We start from the raw sequence: 18,363 nt of genomic DNA, 5'->3' as shown, positions 1-18,363 counted from the left end.
ACATCGGATCATTTACAATAACATGGATGGACCTTGATAACATTATATGGAGTGAAATAAGTAAATCAGAAAAAACTAAGAACTATATGAATCCATACATAGATGGGACATAAAAATGAGACTCAGAGACATGAACAAGAATGTGATGGCAACAGGGGTGGGGGTATGGTGTGAAGAAAGAGAGAGGGGTTGGGGAGGGGAGGGGCACAAAGAAAACCAGATAGAAGGTGACAGAAGACAATTTAACTTTGGGGGAGGGGTATACAGCACAATCAAATGTCAAAATAATCTAGAGATGTTTTCTCTCAACATATGTACCCTGATTTATCAATGTCACTGCATTAAATTCAATAAACAAATTTTAAAAAAAATGATACTCAGAGACATGAACAAGAATGTGATGGCAATGGGGGTAGGGGGAGTGGGGGGAGGGGGGATGGGGCGAGGAAGGAGAGAGGGGGTGAGGGAGGGAAAGGGCACAAAGAAAACCAGATAGAAGGTAACAGAAGACAATTTGACTTTGGAGGAGGGGTATACAGCACAATCAAGTGTCAAAATAATCTGGAGATGTTTTCTCTCAACATATGTACCCTGATTTATCAATGTCACTGCATTAAATTTAATAATAAAAAAAATAAAATTAAAAAAAAAATTCACCTGACCTGTGGTGGCGCAGTGGATAAAGCGTCGACCTGGAAATGCTGAGGTTGCCGGTTCAAAACCCTGGGCTTGCCCGGTCAAGGCACATATGGGAGTTGATGCTTCCAGCTCCTCCCCCTTCTCTCTCTCTGTCTCTCTCTCCTCTCTCTCCTTCTCTGTCTCTCTCCTCTCTAAAAATGAATAAATAAAAAAATAAAATAATAAATTAAAAAAATTTTTTTTAAAAAATTCAAATGCTATACAGATGTTTACCTGAAATTTATGTACTTATTGATCAATGTCACCTTATTAAATTTAATTTCTAAACTAAAAAATATTAAGTCATGAATACAGAGTTTAACCTCACCATTTTTAATAATATTATTTTTAATAATTTTTTAAATGGCCCTGGCCTGGTAGCTCAGTTGGTTAGAACATAATTCCAATCTTTGTCAGAACACATACAAGAGTCCCCAAATGAATGCATGAATGAATGGAACAACAAATCAATGTTTTGCATTCCTTCTCTCTCTCTTTTCCTCTCTCTCTAAACAAATTAATAAATAAATTTAAATAATAATAATTTTCAAGAAAATATTTTTAATGCCCAGGGTTGGCTGGGTAGCTTGGTTAGAGTGTCATCTCGATACACCAAGGTTACAGGTTCGATCCCTGGTCAGGACACATAGAAGAATCAATCAATTACAAAGAACTCATAAAACTCAACAACAAGCAAACAATCCAATAAAAAAATGGAAAGAGGACATGAACAGACACTTCTCCCAGGAAGAAATACAAATGGCCAACATATATATGAAAAGATGCTCATCTTCATTAGCTATTAGAGACATGCAAATCGAAACTACAATGAGATACCACCTCACGCCTGTTAGATTAGCTATTATCAACAAGACAGGTAATAACAAATGTTGGAGAGGCTGTGGAGAAAAAGAAACCCTCGTCCACTGTTTCTGGGAATGTAAAGTATTGACAGTATAACCGCTATGGAAGAAAGTATGGTGGTTCCTCAAAAAATTAAAAATAGAACTACCATATGACCCAGCAATCCCTCTACTGGGAATAAAACCCCATAACTCAAAAGCACTGGTATGTAAAGACACATGCAGCCCCATCCATGTTCATTGCAGCATTATTCACAGTGGCCAAGACATAGAAACAACCAAAAAGCACTTTAATAGATGATTGGATAAAGAAGATGTGGTACATATATACTATGGAATACTACTCAGCCATAAGAAATAATGACATCGGATCATTTACAACATGGATGGACCTTGATAACATTATACTGAGTGAAATAAGTAAATCAGAAAAAACTAAGAACTATATGATCCTACACATAAGTAGGACATAAAAATGAGACTCGGGGACATGGATAAAAGTGTGGTGGTTGGGGGGGGAGAAGAGGGGGGAGAAGAGGGGCACAAAGAAAACCAGATAGAAGGTGATGGAAGACTATATGACTTTGGGTGATGGGTATGCAACATAATCAAGTGTCAAAATAACCTGAAAATGTTTTCTCTAAACCTATGTTCCCTGATTGATTAATGTCACCCCATTAAAATTAATAAAAATAAAAAGAATTAGCATATGACCCACGTTGGTACAATAAAAAAAATAATCAATAAATGCATAAATAAGTGGGAAAAAATTGGTGTTTCTCTTTCCCTCTCTCAAATCAATAATTTTTTTTAATTTTAATAGAAATAAAAATAAGAATGAAATCCTACAACCACATCAATATGAGAGGATAAAAACCATAGCCTTTGACTTCTCTATAGCCTCTACAGAGAGATCTTACGTAGCAAAATCTGATGTTGATGTACAGAAATGCTAGACATGGAACAAAGCTTAAATGATAAAGTCATATAATTGAATATTTTGAACTCATTTGAATTTTATTTTTAAAAACATTTAATTATATGAAAAAATTCCATATAATGCAATGCTTTTTAAAAGCTATATAAAAATCTCTCTATAGTGGAATCTCAATTTTGTAAATGTATATTTGTGTATGCATTAGAAAAAAATGGAGAGCACATACACCAAAAAGACTTTCCAGAACAACATAGAATGAGAGAACATAGGACCCAGATCCCCAGGACAGGCAGTGGCATAGCGAACATAACTGGCACTCGGGGCAAGACACTTTATTGGCACTCCCTCCCTTCTACTATGCTTTTCTTGTTTGTCTTGGAGACCATTTGGTGCCCCTCTGCAAGTGGCGTGCCCGGGACATGATAGACCCCTTGCCCCTCCCTCGCTATGCTACTGAGGACAGGAATACAGGAGAGACTCATGACCCTCCAGACCCAGGGCTAGGGGAGCCCCTCATGGGAGCAGATGTAAGGGGACCCAAACTGGACACTGCCAAGGCCAACCGCCCAGGGCCCAATGCTTTGATTCAGCCCCATCAAACAAACTTCATATGGGTCTATAGTCAGAAAAGACACAAGGGTCCAGCAGTAGAAATTTGATTCTGAAATCTTATGGTTGTTACCTGTTACTTGCTCCTACCTATCTGGTGTTAATCACCAAAAGCAGGGAATTGTGTGAGATTCATTCCTCAGCAAAAGAGGCTCCATCCAATCCAAGGGAAAGACATGTCCCAGGCCTGCCCAACACACACACTGACCCAGCTAAGTGCCCTAAACTAAGGGAAGAGAAAGAAGCCAACACTGCTCAAATCAAAACACATTGAGTGCTGACTACATGCCAAAACACAGAGCTGTGCATGTAATAAGAGGGGGTGGATCTGTGTCAGGATGGGGGCTCTAAGGCAGGACTGTTTTCCTGGGAAGACCTGGACATTTCCTCTTCTCACTGTAAACAATCTCATGACTGCACCTCCCACCTTAGCCCCCCGGCCAGGGAGAGATTAAGTAGAAGTTGACAGATCTCTGCCCATATTACGTGATTTGTGGTTAAGACCATTAATTACTGAGTCTCTGTTTTTGATTAAATGATGAAAGAGTTCTGTCCTTACTCAACCTTCAGTACTTTCAACTTATTGGGATAGTTGAAGTGTTTGAAGTCTTTTGGTTTTGGTTTTGTAACATACCTTTAGGGCTATCAGACACCATGGCTTCCCAGAAGAGGAGTTGGCTGCGTTACTTTGGGTTGTTTTCCTCAATAGTTGCATCATTGGGCAGAGGTAGTCAGGAAGCTAAGATCTTTGCTAGTTTTCATGATTCTTTTTGTGATAAAAATCTTCTCTGATTTCCATCTAGCAAAGGAGCTTATCTTTGCTGGGCCTGCTGGTTCTGGAAAGCGCATCATGACCAACCACAAGTTTTCCATTGCCAACCCCACCTCTGGACTGTGAACAGTCATGTCAACTTGTCCTTTGGACCTTTATCCTCAGAGTCTGTCTGTCAGGTCTCAGCAGTGACAGATGGCACAATCACACAGGAGAATTTAGGAAAGATTAATGAAGGATTCATTTGCAAGGGGAGCAGAGTTACAGGAAACCAATAAGAGATAGTGATGCCTGAGTAAGAAGCTACCACTGTCTCTTGGGCATGAAGGGGCTTGAGGAAGGGGTGGTTACTGGAACCCAGAATAAGGGTTAAAGCTCTGCGCCCCTAGCTCTCATTACAGTTGCAGGGCAGTAGGTATGAGCTATGGCAGAGGAAGGACCCACAGGCAATCAGTGATCTGGCAGAGAGAGATTGTGTGAATAAGTTTCACCATCTCAGTCTTCATACCCCCCAACTCCTGCTAGTGCTCCTTTGACCAATCCCCACTGAGAGCCAGAAGACCAGGGTAGAAGGTTGAATCAGCCAGAAGGTGGGCCCCAGAGCAGAATAAAGAGTGGACCTGGAGGGATAAGTGGGAAATAATCACTCAGGACCCTTTCCTGCCTATGCCCAACCCCTCAGAGAACCTTCCATAGAATCCTTTGGCCTGTTCTCTCTCGCATGTCTTTGGTTGAAAGTCCTAAAGCCACATGCCACTCTACACACAACAGACTCCTCAACTCTTTCTCTCCGAAGACAGAAGAAAAAGGAAAATGTCATATCACTGAGGCTTAGATTCTCAAGCCTGGCCTAAAGCAGTTTGGGTGCAGGGGCAGTAACAGGCCCAGGAAGGCTACTGTTGTGATTCACATCTATGCAAGGCAAGAAGGTCTACTTTTATGAGGCAAACCCCTCAAGAGGGGGACATCTGGTCCCGGAAGCCACCAAAGGGGTTGGAGATATTGCAGGAGGCAGAAAGCTATTTTTGATCACTAAGTAACAACTTACTCCTGACACCCCTACCATTCCAACACAGAGAGAGAACCCACTCCAGTGCAGGGAAATGGGAGGTGACACTAATCAGAGCTCAGCTAACAGTGACAGGAGAGCAAAGTGTCTGGTATCTCTTCTGCCTTATGTGTTTTCCATCTTTGTTCAGCATTTTATAAACAGTTTCTCTAGTCTCTCATTGCTCGTTAGTTCCTGATGGAACTGCTCACCTCAGGGCCTCTCCACTACACTTGACCTGACCTTTTTCCAGCCCTTTGCCAAAGGGACCTACAAAATATCCAGCACTCTTTTTTTTAGAGAGAGAGGAAGAGAGAAAGGTGAGAAATATCAACTTGTTGCTGTGTCACTTTAGTTGTTTATTGATTGTTTCTCATATGTGCCTTGACTAGGGGGCTCAAGCCAAGCCAGTTGACCCCTTGCTCAAACCAGCAACCTTGGGCTCAAACCAGCGACCACAGGATCATGTAGATGATCCTGCACTCAAGCTGGCAATCTCTGAGTCTCAAACCTGGGACCTAAGCATCCCAGGTCAATATTCTATCTACTATGCCACCACCAGTCAGGTAATATCCAGCAGTTTTGAGGGGTTTTGTGTACTGGACCTGAGCTAATACTAATATTTGGGGATCCAAAATGCAATCATGGCCCATTTGTTAGAGTTGGGACTTAGCAGATACCAAGTGACAAATGGAGTCCTCACCTATGTCTGTTCTAAGAGTGGGTCATGTGGGTCCTTGACTCCCAGCCTGTAGTCAATTCCCTGATCCCTGATGGCATACATGGAATGTACATACAGTACTTAAGGAGCTGACAGACTCTCATAAGGATTCTCTGATTTATGAAGTAAGGCCTATTTTGGCAGAAAAGCCTGTGTAGCTGCCCTCTTACCTCTGGCCAAAATGGTAACTCAGAAACTATGCAACATTCTAGGTGGAATGGCTTAGTTTAGTGGCACCCTCAAAGATGTAAAGTATGCAGGGGATAGTGCTCTGGAGCACCAGATCTGCCATGGCAGATGACAATGGACTACCATTAACTTCACCAACCGTACCCCAATCACTGCTGTCATTCTGCATGTCGTACCTTTGCAACCTAATAGGGCAGCAACCTAAACCAGCAGCCACGCTTGCCAAGGGGTGGGTTGGGGTGTGAGAAGCTGGGAGTAAGTAGGTGATAGAGGAAAAGGATAACAACTGTTAATAATGACCACAGGACCGCCTGACCAGGCCATGGCGCAGTGGATAGAGCATCGGACTGGGGTGTGGAGGACCCAGGTTCGAGATCTCGAGGTTGCCAGCTTGGGCACAGGCTCATCTGGTTTGAGCAAAGCTCACCAGCTTTGACCCAAGGTTGCTGGCTTGAGCAAGGGGTTACTCAGTCTGCTGAAGGCCCATGGTCAAGGCATATATGAAAAAGCAATCAATGAACAACTAAGGTGTCGCAACGAAAAACTGATGATTGATGCTTCTCATCTCTCTCCATTCCTGTCTCTCTGTCTCTATCTATCCCTCTCTCTGACTCTCTCTCTGTCTCTGTAAAAAAAAATAAAAATAATGACCACAGGACCAACAGCAACAATAGGGATTTGAGCGGTCCCTATAAAGGCATTTTTTAATGTATTCACATTTAAATTGCTAGACTTTGAATAAACCTCCAAAATGCACGTGGGCGTCATCCAATCAGTTGAAAGCCTTAAGAGCAAAGACTGAGGTTTCCTGAAGTAGAAGAAATTTTTCAAGACTGCAATTTAGTAACCTTGCCTGTGTTTCCAGCTTACTGCCTTATTGAATTTAAATTCAAGACTGCAAGCAACATCACTCTTACCTGGATTTTCAGCCTGACTGACTCTCTGTCTATATATCTTTATCTATTTATATATACATATTTTGTTGCTGTTGTTATCATTTGAAATGATCACTACCTTGGAGAATCAATAGGAGAATCAGTGACCAGATGAAATAAACTGACTTTAGGACATGAGCAGATCAGACCATGTCAGAGGGAAGAGCATAGCTGATACTGTTACTGTCCTACCCATATTCCATCACTGTTCACTGAAGCAACCCTCTCCAGAAGGCTTCTTGCTCCAGTCACCCATAACTTTCTCCCTAAGCATGTAACAGCATTCTTAGCCAGAGCATGCAGCAAATCAGAAATGGCCCCGAAAGTAGCTTCAACCCATGATGCATGGGAACTGGTTGATAATAGTGTTCTGGTGGGACAAATCTGAGACATGTCTATTACCATCTCCCAACAGTCCCATGCATGATGAAGGTCCAATGTCCACAATGGCAACCTGCTCATCAATACACCCTGTATTCTCTTTCCTTCTTTGCTTCTGTTTCACTTCTTCACTTTTCTTGATGCTTCCAGGAATTACATCCCAATTAAACTACTTGCACTCATATCTTTGTATCAGAATCTGTTTCTCGGGCAACCCAATGTAAGATACTCCCAGACATCAGGATTTATTTAAAACTACAGGCCTTTTTGTTCAACAGCTTATCAAGGTTGCAGTGGTAGCAGCTGCTCTTTGAGTTTTGGTCTGCCGCCCAAGGATGACAAGAAGAAATATGCTGGAAAATTGGCCAGAAAGGCAAAGACCCAGTGAACAAATCTGGGGCAAGGCCAAAAAGAAGTGGTCCAAATGCAAAGTTTGGAACAAACTCAATATCCTAGCTGTGTCTGACATAGGCAACATATGACAAAAACTCTGTAAGGAAGGTCCCAACTATAAGCTTATAACCCCAACTGTTACCTCTGAGAGACTGCAAATCCACTCTTTCTTGGTCAGGGCAGACCCTCAGGAGCAACTTGGTAAAAGACTTATTAAACTAGTTTGAAAGCACAGAGCTCAAGTAGTTAACACCGGAAACACTGAAGGTGGAGAGGCGCCAGCTGCTGGTGGAGAGGCATGGACAACAGTTTCCACCTGCTGTATATTTTGAAAATAAAACTTTATTAAATCAAAAAGAAATTAAAAACAAAATTACTGTACAATGTGATATTGATGCAAAGGCAATCAATTAGAATAATGAAACAGAATGGAGTCCAGAAACCGGCACATTCAATCATGGATAGATACTGAGTTTCTGGAGGAACTGAACAACAGGGAGAAAAATGTCATTTCAGTACACATTGCTGGCCTAAGTGAATATCCACGAGGAAAGAGGAAATTTCTTATTTCACAACCCCACAAAAATCAATTCCAGGTGGTCCACACATGAAAGGTAAAACAATAAAACTTCTAGACGAGGTGACAAGGGAGTATCTTTGTTATCTTGGAATTTAGAAAAATTTCCTCAAGGCCTACAAAAATCACTAACCTTAAAGCAAGTTTCTCAACCCTGCATAATTGACAGTTTGAACCTGACAAACCTTTGTTATGAAGGAGTATCCTGGGCATTGTAGGACACTTAACAGCATCCCTAGCCTCTTCCCATTAGATGCCAATAGCACAACCCCATCATCCCAGTTTTGACAACCAAAAATGTCTCCAAGGTATTTGTCAAATGTACCCTGTGTGTCCTATTGCCAAAATTTAAATTCTGGGACAGAATTTAAATCTAAGATAAACAACAAAAAAAGATAGTCTAAGTATGTCCTAAATATTACCTGGGAAATACTTAAATTAAAATTGTTTTCATTGTTTATCTGGTATTCACACTTAACTGTGCATCACATATTATCCTATAACCCTACCTGGGGAACAAAATCACTCCAGTTGAGAACTTCAGTCTTAAAGGAAAAATGATTTGATAAACTGGACTACAAGAAGGATTTCTAGTCATCAAAATACATCTTTAAGAGAGTGAAAAAGCAATCCACAGAGTGGAGGAAGATCTTTCTATCACATATACCAACAAATGGTTCATATGCAGAATTTCTAAATAATGCATATCAATCAATAAGAAAAAATCAGACAACCCAATAAAAACAGACAAGAGACTTGAACATGAAATTCACAAAATAAGATATCCAAATGGCCAATAAACATATGAAAGCTACCCAACATCATTACTAATGAGGAAAGTAAAGATAAAATACCATAAACTACAATAAAATACCACTATACACTCACTGAAATGGTGATTAAAAAAATGGTTGATAATATTGCCCAGGAGAGTGACAAGAACTCTCATACATGGCAGGAGGGAATGTAAATTGATTCAACCACTTTGAGAAACTGGAAATGCACATATCCTATGATTTATCAATTCCACTGCCAGGAATACACCCAAAAGAAGTATCTGCATCTTAAAGAATGAACAAGAATGCTCATTACAACCTGATATATGAAAAAATCCAAAAGCTCATCAAGAGTAGAATAAAAAATGACCTTTTTGGTATGGTAACACCACAGGGGATACTACCCTTAATAAAAAAAAAAAATTTTTTTTTAAATCCTCAGTAAAAATATAGTAACATGGATGAATCTCACAAGCATAATGTTGAGAGAAAAAAGAAGTCACACTTTAAAAAAGACTATTGGTCATTCCATTTACACAGAGTTCAAAACCAGACAAAACTAAAAAAAAACCAGACAAAACTAATCTATGGTGTTAAAAGTCAAAATAGTAGTCACCTTTGGTGAGGATGGAAGAGGCAGGAATTAGGAAGGGCGTAGCTTGCGGAATGGGAGGCTTTTGGAGGCTGGTACTGTTCTTTTCTGACTGGAGCCACACTTATATAAATATGTTCATTCTATGATAACTCTCTGAGTCACATTAACGTTACACTGCAATTAAAAATTGGAATTTTTGGACTGATGTGTGGTGGCGCAGTGGATAAAGCATCAACCTAGAATGCTGAGGTCGCAGGTACGAAACCCTGGGTTTGCCTGGTCAAGGCACATATGGGAATTGATGCTTCCTGCTCTTCCCCTCGTTCTCTCTCTTCCTCTCCCCTCTCTCTAAAACTGAATAAATAAACTCTAAAAAAAATATATTAAAAACTGTGTTTTTACCTGTAGCAGCCAGCCTCTTTGACCATGCTGATTAAGCACTAAGGAGGATTACCTTAAGTGCCTGGAAACAATCCAAGAATTCTATTTCTTAATTTAGAGAGTTCTTATGGGTTGTTGCCTTTTAATATTCTATCTTTCCATTTTCATTAACTAATTTTCCTATTTTATCTCAATTGTCTCCCTCTTCCACAAGGATGTTGGATTTACTTGGGTATAAACACTATTACTAAAGGAATTACAGTTAGCACCTGGTCTGGTTATGTCTATTTGCACATCCCCAAATGTTCAGTAAAAACATCACCTCTTTTTTTGTTGTTGTTTTTTTAAGATTTTATTTGTTGATTTTAGGGAGAGGAGAGAGAGAGAAAGGTGGTGGGGGAGGAGCAGGAAGCATCAGCTCATAGTAGTTGCTTCCTGTATGTGCCTGACCTGGCAAGCCCAGGGCTTTGAACCAGCGACCTCAGCATTCCAGGATGACGCTTTATCCACTGCGCCACCACAGGTCAGGTTCATAGCTGCTTCACTTTAGTTTTCATTGATTGCTTGTCGTATGTGGTTTTGAACTGGCAACCTCAGCATTCCAGGTCGATGCTTTATCCACTGTGCCACCACAGGTCAGGCAAAACATCACCTCTAATTTCCACCCTAATTAAGCATTTTTCCACATTTTGTTTCCTTAAGTAATACAGTTTGTATTAAATTCACAGCTTCTCTACCCTTGCTTTCTGCTCTTTGGACCTGTCAGGTGATCCACCAGAGAGAGTTCTCCACTTTTTTATATTCACTGTATATTCTTTCATCCATTCAACCTTGAGCAATAAAGTCTACTTCTTTCCACCACCTCACCCAACCACCCAAGAATTCTCAAAAAGAATATCAAATAGTTCTAGAAGGTCAATGAATAAATAAGTTTTTTGTATCTGATAATGATCTGTCTTCTAAAGCAAATTCTGAGAGTATATTGTGTCATAAAATCAGCAAACATTTTATTGTGTGTGAATATGATTCTGAAAATCAGGTAAAAATGTGATTTTCCTCCCATAGACATTATGTCAGGTTTTACTGTAAGATTATCTATGTCTTCCCTGCATACAGGGCCACTTCACTCTCATCTGCCTAACCATATCCTTCATTTACTGTGGAATTTTATCCCATTGACCATCTTCCCCTTAAATCTCTGATTAGGGAAGCCCTCATAAGCTGCTCATATGCCACTAAGGGTTTCAAATCCCCTGTTTAATAATTCATGACCCAACTATAAAATAGAAGAACCATTTCTCTCACCTGGACTGGCTTGATTTTTTCTGCCTGCATCTATTTGCTATGCTGGCAGGAGAAAAACAAACCCAGCAAAAGCCTCCTGATAACCTGAACACTAGCCAACAGTCTGCTGCCTGCAGCCCTCACTTTGAATGGGTAGGAAATGGAATGTCTGGGCTAGTGAGGCCCCTGGTGGTGTAAGAAGAGCTGCTGATGCTGAAGAGTTCCTTTTAGCTTAACCAAAGACTAATACCTTTCCTCTTTTTTATTTTTTTAAGTGAGAGGAGGAGAGATAATAAGACAGACTCCCATATGTACTCAACAGGGATCTACCTGGCAACCCCTGTCTTGGGTCAATGCTCCAATCAACCAAGCTATTTTTAGCACCTGAGACTGACGCTAGATCCCATGAGCTATCCTCAGCACCTGGGCCGATGCTAGAACCACTCAAGCCACTGGCTGTGGGAGGGGAAGATGGAGAGAAGGGGCAGAGGGAGGAAGAAGCAGATGGTCACTTCTGTGTGCCCTGACCAGTAATCAGACCCAGGACGTCCATACACCAGGCCGATGCTCTATCCACTGAGCCAACCAGCCAAGGTCTTATACTTCTCTATCTCTTTTCCTCCTCTTTTTTCTCTCTGCTTCTCTATTTCTCAGTCTCTCAATATCACACACACGCACGCACTCCAGCACTGCCAGAGCACAGAGCAATCCTTAGCTCGTTTCTCACTTACCACACTGGAAACTATAAGCCAGGGATCTCAGGAGCACTTGGTCCTCACAGCAGGTTCAAACGAAGAGCGAAAGATGGGGCTGATACAGGAGGTGAGAAGGTATCAACTCCTGAGTAAAGTTCTACTGAGAATAGACGTCTGGATAGGGGTCTGACAAGAGCATCATACAGGTAAGGTAGCATGGTGGAAGGGCAGAAGCACCTGTTACCAGCAAACCTCTACCCCATTCTACCCAAGCCATGCTGAGGGGAGCAGCTAGGATCCCTCCCAGACTCCTGGCTTCCTGTCCTGCCCAGTAGTGATGACCGGGCCACCCAGATGGAATGTGCTCAGCAACTTTTACTGTTTCAGGAAACAACTGTGGAGGAAACAGTCCCATTTTAATGAATGAAGTCCTTGCAATTGTTGCAGAGTCAGAAGGGTCCCCTGACTTCCTGAAGGACAAACCAACTACATTTGCCCCTATACCCAGATATTTAGACAGAAATTTCTTGTGTCTTGTCTGACTCAGATTTGAATGTATGAGATTGGCCGTGAAAACTGCTAAAAGTTTAACTAGTTAAGTTGTTAAAGGGGAGGTTAAAGAAAGACTGTCCCTGTGTATATCTCCTCCTACAGGGGTATAAAGTTCTGGAAGGAATTTCCAACATGAAGATATTGATGGAACTTCACCCTCCTGAATCTGTGACCTAAAGTCATCCAGTTTTGCAGAATCTCCTCTCCCTCTTTCCTACCTCCCAATCTCACTGGAAGAGAAGACAGAACCAGGAGAGAAAGAAGGGACTGTCAATAACAAGGATGTGACTGAAGAGAGGAGGAGTTCCTTGACACCTCAAAGACCTAGCTGGACACCACTCAGTTGAGAAACTTTAGAATGTTTTTTGTTTGCTTTGGGTGGACACAGTGGGAGAGGGGCTCAGTATGAGCCCTTTTCTTTATTGTGACTAAGGTGGCCAACTTCTTTACAATGAAAAGGAGGACAAAAATAAATTGAAAAAAACAATATCGTAAATAAAAGAAGCATTTTATTCCTTGCAATAATATACTATAATATGATAAATGCATAATAAAAACATTTATAATATTTTATATTGTAATTATGCTTACATGCCTATTAATTTTTAATAAAAATTGTAAGAAAGTACTCATTTAGATATAAATACATCACATCACATGCAATGGATCAACTCTGAATCGATTGAATACGGACATTTACAGATTAGTCTTCCAGTATCAAAAAGGAGGACATATAGGAGGACACTTTTCACTTTTCAAGAGAGGACGTAACTTACAAAAGAAGGACTATCCTCCCTAAAGGAGGACAATTGGTCACCTAATTGTGACTGAAGTGGGAGCTGACTCGAAGGGGGTCAGTTGAGGATGAGGGACTCAGCCCCACCAGTTCCTGGGCTGCAGGGAAGACAGTGGCTCTAATGGGTTCAGCCCTGCCACTCTGAGCTGAACTCAGTCATTTAGCTCTTTTCTCCAGCCAGTCCTCCACATGGACCTCACCAAGTTCAGTAATATCTAGATGCCACTCCCTGGTCCACCCCTCCTCTCCCACCTGCACAGTTCCCCTTGATATGTGGGAAAATCTGTAGTTGGGCCCAAAGTCATACTGGCCCGTCAAGAGAAGCTTAGTGCAGGGTCACTTGTTCTAGCAAGATGGCAGCTGCATCTCAAAACATGTCATACCAGGATTTCTTGGCCTTGAGATGCTCCAGCTCATTCAGGTACTTCTTGTGGTTGTGGAGGTTGTCCCAGAAGGTGTAGTCTGAGTGGTGCACAAAGAACGCTTCCCAGTGGCCACCTGCACCACGTGCTGCCACTGCCTGGCTCCGCTGGGCCTGGGTTCTGAGCTTCTCCTGCACCACTGCATCTCCAGCTGTTTGCTGAGATTTCCAGAATGATTTTTACAGCTTTTTTTAAAATTGATTTTAGAAAGAGAGGAAGGGAAAGAGAGAGAGAGATGATTTGTTGTTCCACTTATTTATGCATTCATTGGTTGATTTCTGTTTGGGCCCTGACCTTCTGGATGGAACCCAATCCACAACCTTGGCATATGCGCAGTACACTCTAATCAACTGAGACCCGACCAGAGCTTTAAAATGTTTAAATGCCGATAGGAAGGGGCTGGAACAAAGAGGGTAAAAAAAAGTCCAAGTAAAAAGAAATATATTGTAATGGTGGACGGATTCTTACGGACTACTGACTCAACAAGCTGAATGGACCTCAGAATTTGGCGGTTTGAGTAGCTTCTGGTTGTAGGTCAAGGGTGTTTTTCTACACTAAAACTGACCTCTTTTTTCTTTTTAACTTTCGCTTCTCCGCCTCCTCTGCTTCTTTCCTTGCCCCTAGGCCAGCGGTTCTCAACCTGTGGGTCGCGACCCCGGTGGGGGTCGAACGACCAAAACACAGGGGTCGCCTAAAGCCATCGGAAAATACATATCGCCGGGGTCGCGACCCACAGGTTGAGAACCGCTGCCCTAGGCCAATTCCGCCATACCTCACTGCCACCCCTCCCTGAACCACCCCTCACCCCATAATCCTGGGCACGCTTTGCGATGAAATACGTATACGTAACTCCTTATGAATATTTCCAAGTCGCTGGCCAGGACCACGCCCCCTCCCAATCCCATTTCCCAGTTGGAGCGCGCTTCCGGAAGGACGCATGCGCAGAAGCCGCCCCATGTTACGCAGGCGCATTAGGTCTTGGTTGCTATGAGGGTGCTTGTGGGTGAGGGAACGCAAAGAGGGAGAGTGGGGAGCGGGTTTATGGAAAGGATGTTGAGCCAGAGATTGAGCCAAGGGAGGGCACTATCTCGTGCGCTGGAAACCTGGCCTTGGCTGCCCAGCTAGAGAAGCCGAATCTCCGTGTGACCTGTGTCATCTGTGTATTGCTGGGATGGGGGAGAAAGAGGGGAGAAGGCTGGGGTCAACTGGGATGGTACCAGAAGAGGGGGCCACATGCGGGAACGGAAGGGATCCCCGGGAGGATAAACACCTCGTATTTTCTGATCAGGTGGTGGGACGGGCTTCATTGGGACAGCCCTAACCCAGCTGCTGAAAGCTAGAGGCCACGATGTGACGCTGGTCTCCAGAAAGCCTGGGCCGGGTCGGATCACGTGGGTATGTCCACCCTCAGGAAGCTGGAGGAAAGGCCCGATTTGGCGGTGCAGGGCGAGGTGGGCATTGTGTACCTTCTCTTGACAGGATGAGCTCTCTGCGTCGGGGCTACCACCCTGCGATGCCACAGTCAACCTGGCGGGAGAGAACATCCTCAACCCTCTCCGCAGGTCAGTCGGTGCAGAGCCCTAAATCTGATATCCTTCAGAGCAGAAGGAGAGAACTTCTGAGATGTGAAGGTGGAGCTGCTGGATCCCAGATTACTCATCACGCCCTACTCCTTCAAACCCACCCTCCCTTATACCCACTCAGCCAGTTGACTCTAGTCCTCATTTATCTCCGGATGACCAAAAAAGATATGACTTTTCCCTCAATAGGAGAGATGGACAATTTCTCTAAGCCATAATACAGGGTTTTTACTAGAAACGAGTATAGATAGTCCCCAGGGAAAGAGAAAGGGATATATGCATGTATGTATTTAATGGTTTATACCCCCCCCCCCCCATTTCTCCTGCAGGTGGAATGAAGCCTTCCAAAAAGAGGTTCTCAGAAGCCGGTTAGAAACCACCCGCCTACTGGCTAGAGCCATCACCAAGGCCCCACAACCCCCTCAGGCCTGGGTCTTAGTCACAGGTGTAGGTATGCTCTAATCACCAACTTACATTAGCTGGCAGAAGGGGGGCCATCTAGCTATACATGCCCAGAGGTCTTCTTCCTTGGCCCTTGATCCATACATGTTTCTCCTGACCTTTGTGTACTTTCACTGAAGAACAGGGACCTTCAGAGAAAGAGGCTGGAGTGGTACTACTCCAGCCAGGAAGAATTCCACCTATTCCCAAGTCCCTTGTTTCTCACAGCACACTTCTTCAGGAACAGAATTTCTGATTCTTGTATTTCACCTTTGGGACCAAAGAATTGCAAATGATTTTGGCATTTATACCAGCCACTAAATGTTTACACATATTGTAGTATTTAATCCTCACAAGAACTATCTGAGGTAGGTACTATTCCCATTTTATTTTATTTTATTTTATTTTTCATTTTTCTGAAGCTGGAAACAGGGAGAGACAGTCAGACAGATTCCCGCATGCGCCCGACCGGGATCCACCCGGCACACCCACCAGGGGCGATGCTCTGCCCCTCCGGGGCGTCGCCATGTTGCGACCAGAGCCACTCTAGCGCCTGGGGCAGAGGCCACAGAGCCATCCCCAGCGCCCGGGCCATCTTTGCTCCAATGGAGCCTTGGCTGCGGGAGGGGAAGAGAGAGACAGAGAGGAAAGCGCGGCGGAGGGGTGGAGAAGCAAATGGGCGCCTCTCCTGTGTGCCCTGGCCGGGAATCGAACCCTATTCCCATTTTAAAGATGCAGAAATTCTGCAAAGAGGTTATACAACTTGCCTAAAGTCATAGTTAATAAACGGTGGAGCTAAGATTAAAAATCAGTCAGCCTGGGCCCTGACCAGTTGGGGCAGTGGATAGAGCATTGGCCTGGCATGCAGACGTCCTGGGTTCGTTCCCCAGTCAGGCCACACATGAGAAAAATCAGTCAGCCTGGCATCTTTATTATTTTTTTTTAAGATTTTATTTATTCATTATAGAGAGGGGAGAGAGAGAGAGAGAGAGAGAGAGAGAAGGGGGGAGGAGCAGGAAGCATCAACTCCCATATGTGCCTTGACCAGGCAAGCCCAAGGTTTTGAACCAGGGACCTCAGCATTTCCAGGTCGACGCTCTATCCACTGCGCCACCACAGGTCAGGTGGCATCTTTATTCTTAACCACTATACTCTAGCATCCTCTCAGTTTAGCCCTGCAGCTAAAGATAAATTACTCCAGGACAGCCTGACCTGTGGTGGCGCAGTGGATAAAGCATCGACCTGGAATGCTGAGGTCGCCGGTTCAAAACCCTGGGCTTGCCTGGTCAAGGCATATATGGGAGTTGATGCTTCCTGCTCCTCCCTCCCCCTTCTCTTTCTCTCTCTCTCTCTCTCTCTCTCTCTCTCTCTCTCTCCTCTCTAAAAAAAATTAATAAAAAAAAAAAAATTACTCCAGGACAGGGCAGTTAATGAAAAGGCTCAAAGGGAAAATACCCACCACTCTGTCCCATGGGAGATTCCAAGGGCCAAAGAGGGTTAAGCCAAGGGAGGCCTTTACTGCAAAGGACCAGGCAGGGCCAAGGACAGCCAAGGCAAACAAGTGCTGTCCCACCTGCAGCTTACTACCAGCCCAGCCTGACTGCTGAGTATGACGAGAACAGCCCAGGAGGGGATTTTGACTTTTTCTCCAACCTCGTAACCAAATGGGAGGCTGCAGCCAGGCTTCCTGGAGATGCTACACGCCAGGTGGTGGTGCGCTCTGGTAAGAACAAGGGGCCTGCGTATCAAGCAGGGTTGGATTATCTTCTCTGGGCTGGGGGAGTTGGAGATAAGGGATGCTGAACTTACTGAGTGGGGATATTACCACTTCTGGTCAACCTGCAGAGGGAGGATGGGGAATCCCAAAGAGAACCATTCCCCTGGACTGATACAGAGGCTAAGCCAGCATGGGAAAAGAGGAAAGGGGAAATGAGAATAGTGGGGCTGACTGGAGTCTGAGAGACCTCCCTGTACATCCTTCTTGCCTGTTCTAGGGGTTGTGCTGGGCCGTGGGGGCGGTGCCATTCGTCACATGCTGCTGCCCTTCCGCCTGGGCCTAGGTGGCCCTATTGGGTCGAGCCAACAATTCTTCCCCTGGATTCACATTGGGGACCTGGCAGGAATCCTGGTCCATGCCCTTGAAGAAAGCAGCGTGCAGGGTGTCCTGAATGGAGTGGCTCCATCCTCCACCACTACAAATGCTGAGTTTGCTCGGGCCTTGGGTACAGCCCTAGGCCGCCCAGCCTTCATCCCTCTCCCTAGCACCATTGTGCAAGCTGTCTTTGGGCAAGAACGTGCCATCATGCTGCTGGAGGGCCAGAAGGTGGTCCCACGGCGGACACTGGCCACTGGCTACCAGTATTCCTTCCCAGAGCTGGGGGCTGCCTTAGAGGAAGTCGTAGCCTAACGGGAGGTTTATGGCAAGGCCTAAGGTCTGTCCCTCAACAGAGGCTTCCCAGTTAGACTGCGAATGGGATCAGGTACTCTACTTGAGATCTGCAACCACCTGGTTCATAGGGATCCCTCTCCCTGTCCTCTTATTTATTCTGTTGCTGCACTTCAGCTTTCCACTATATCAAGGTTACAATCTCATCAAGTTAGAACCTTAACCTCTTCAACTCCTTGAAAGTTTCCAAGTTTGATTTCCCTGTGTCCCATTCCTGGCTCATTTCTCTTTTGGTGTGTAGTGAATGCTCTGTGGTTTAGGCAATAAAGATAAATTATCTCATTAGCTCTGG

The 18,363-nt window shown here is 43.9% G+C and overlaps 1 protein-coding gene and 1 pseudogene across 1 annotated transcript; both read left to right on the top strand.

Moving 5' to 3' along the window:
- Positions 1 to 1,643: 1,643 nt before the first annotated feature.
- Positions 1,644 to 7,858, top strand: LOC136335504 (small ribosomal subunit protein eS25-like; annotated as a pseudogene).
- Positions 7,859 to 14,561: 6,703 nt separating this feature from the next.
- SDR39U1 (short chain dehydrogenase/reductase family 39U member 1) lies at positions 14,562 to 18,356 on the top strand. Its single transcript, XM_066277590.1, has 6 exons — positions 14,562 to 14,607; positions 14,893 to 14,999; positions 15,084 to 15,166; positions 15,514 to 15,635; positions 17,205 to 17,348; positions 17,620 to 18,356. Exons 1-6 carry the CDS (start codon positions 14,592 to 14,594, stop codon positions 18,030 to 18,032), a joined length of 885 nt encoding a protein of 294 aa, XP_066133687.1. The 5' UTR covers positions 14,562 to 14,591; the 3' UTR covers positions 18,033 to 18,356.
- Positions 18,357 to 18,363: the final 7 nt, after the last annotated feature.

This window comes from Saccopteryx bilineata, chromosome 4, assembly GCF_036850765.1.
Source record: "Saccopteryx bilineata isolate mSacBil1 chromosome 4, mSacBil1_pri_phased_curated, whole genome shotgun sequence".
Classification (NCBI taxonomy): Eukaryota; Metazoa; Chordata; class Mammalia; order Chiroptera; family Emballonuridae; genus Saccopteryx; species Saccopteryx bilineata.
The sequence above is the reverse complement of the archived record's forward strand: the minus strand, read 5'-3'. Positions and strand labels throughout refer to the sequence as shown.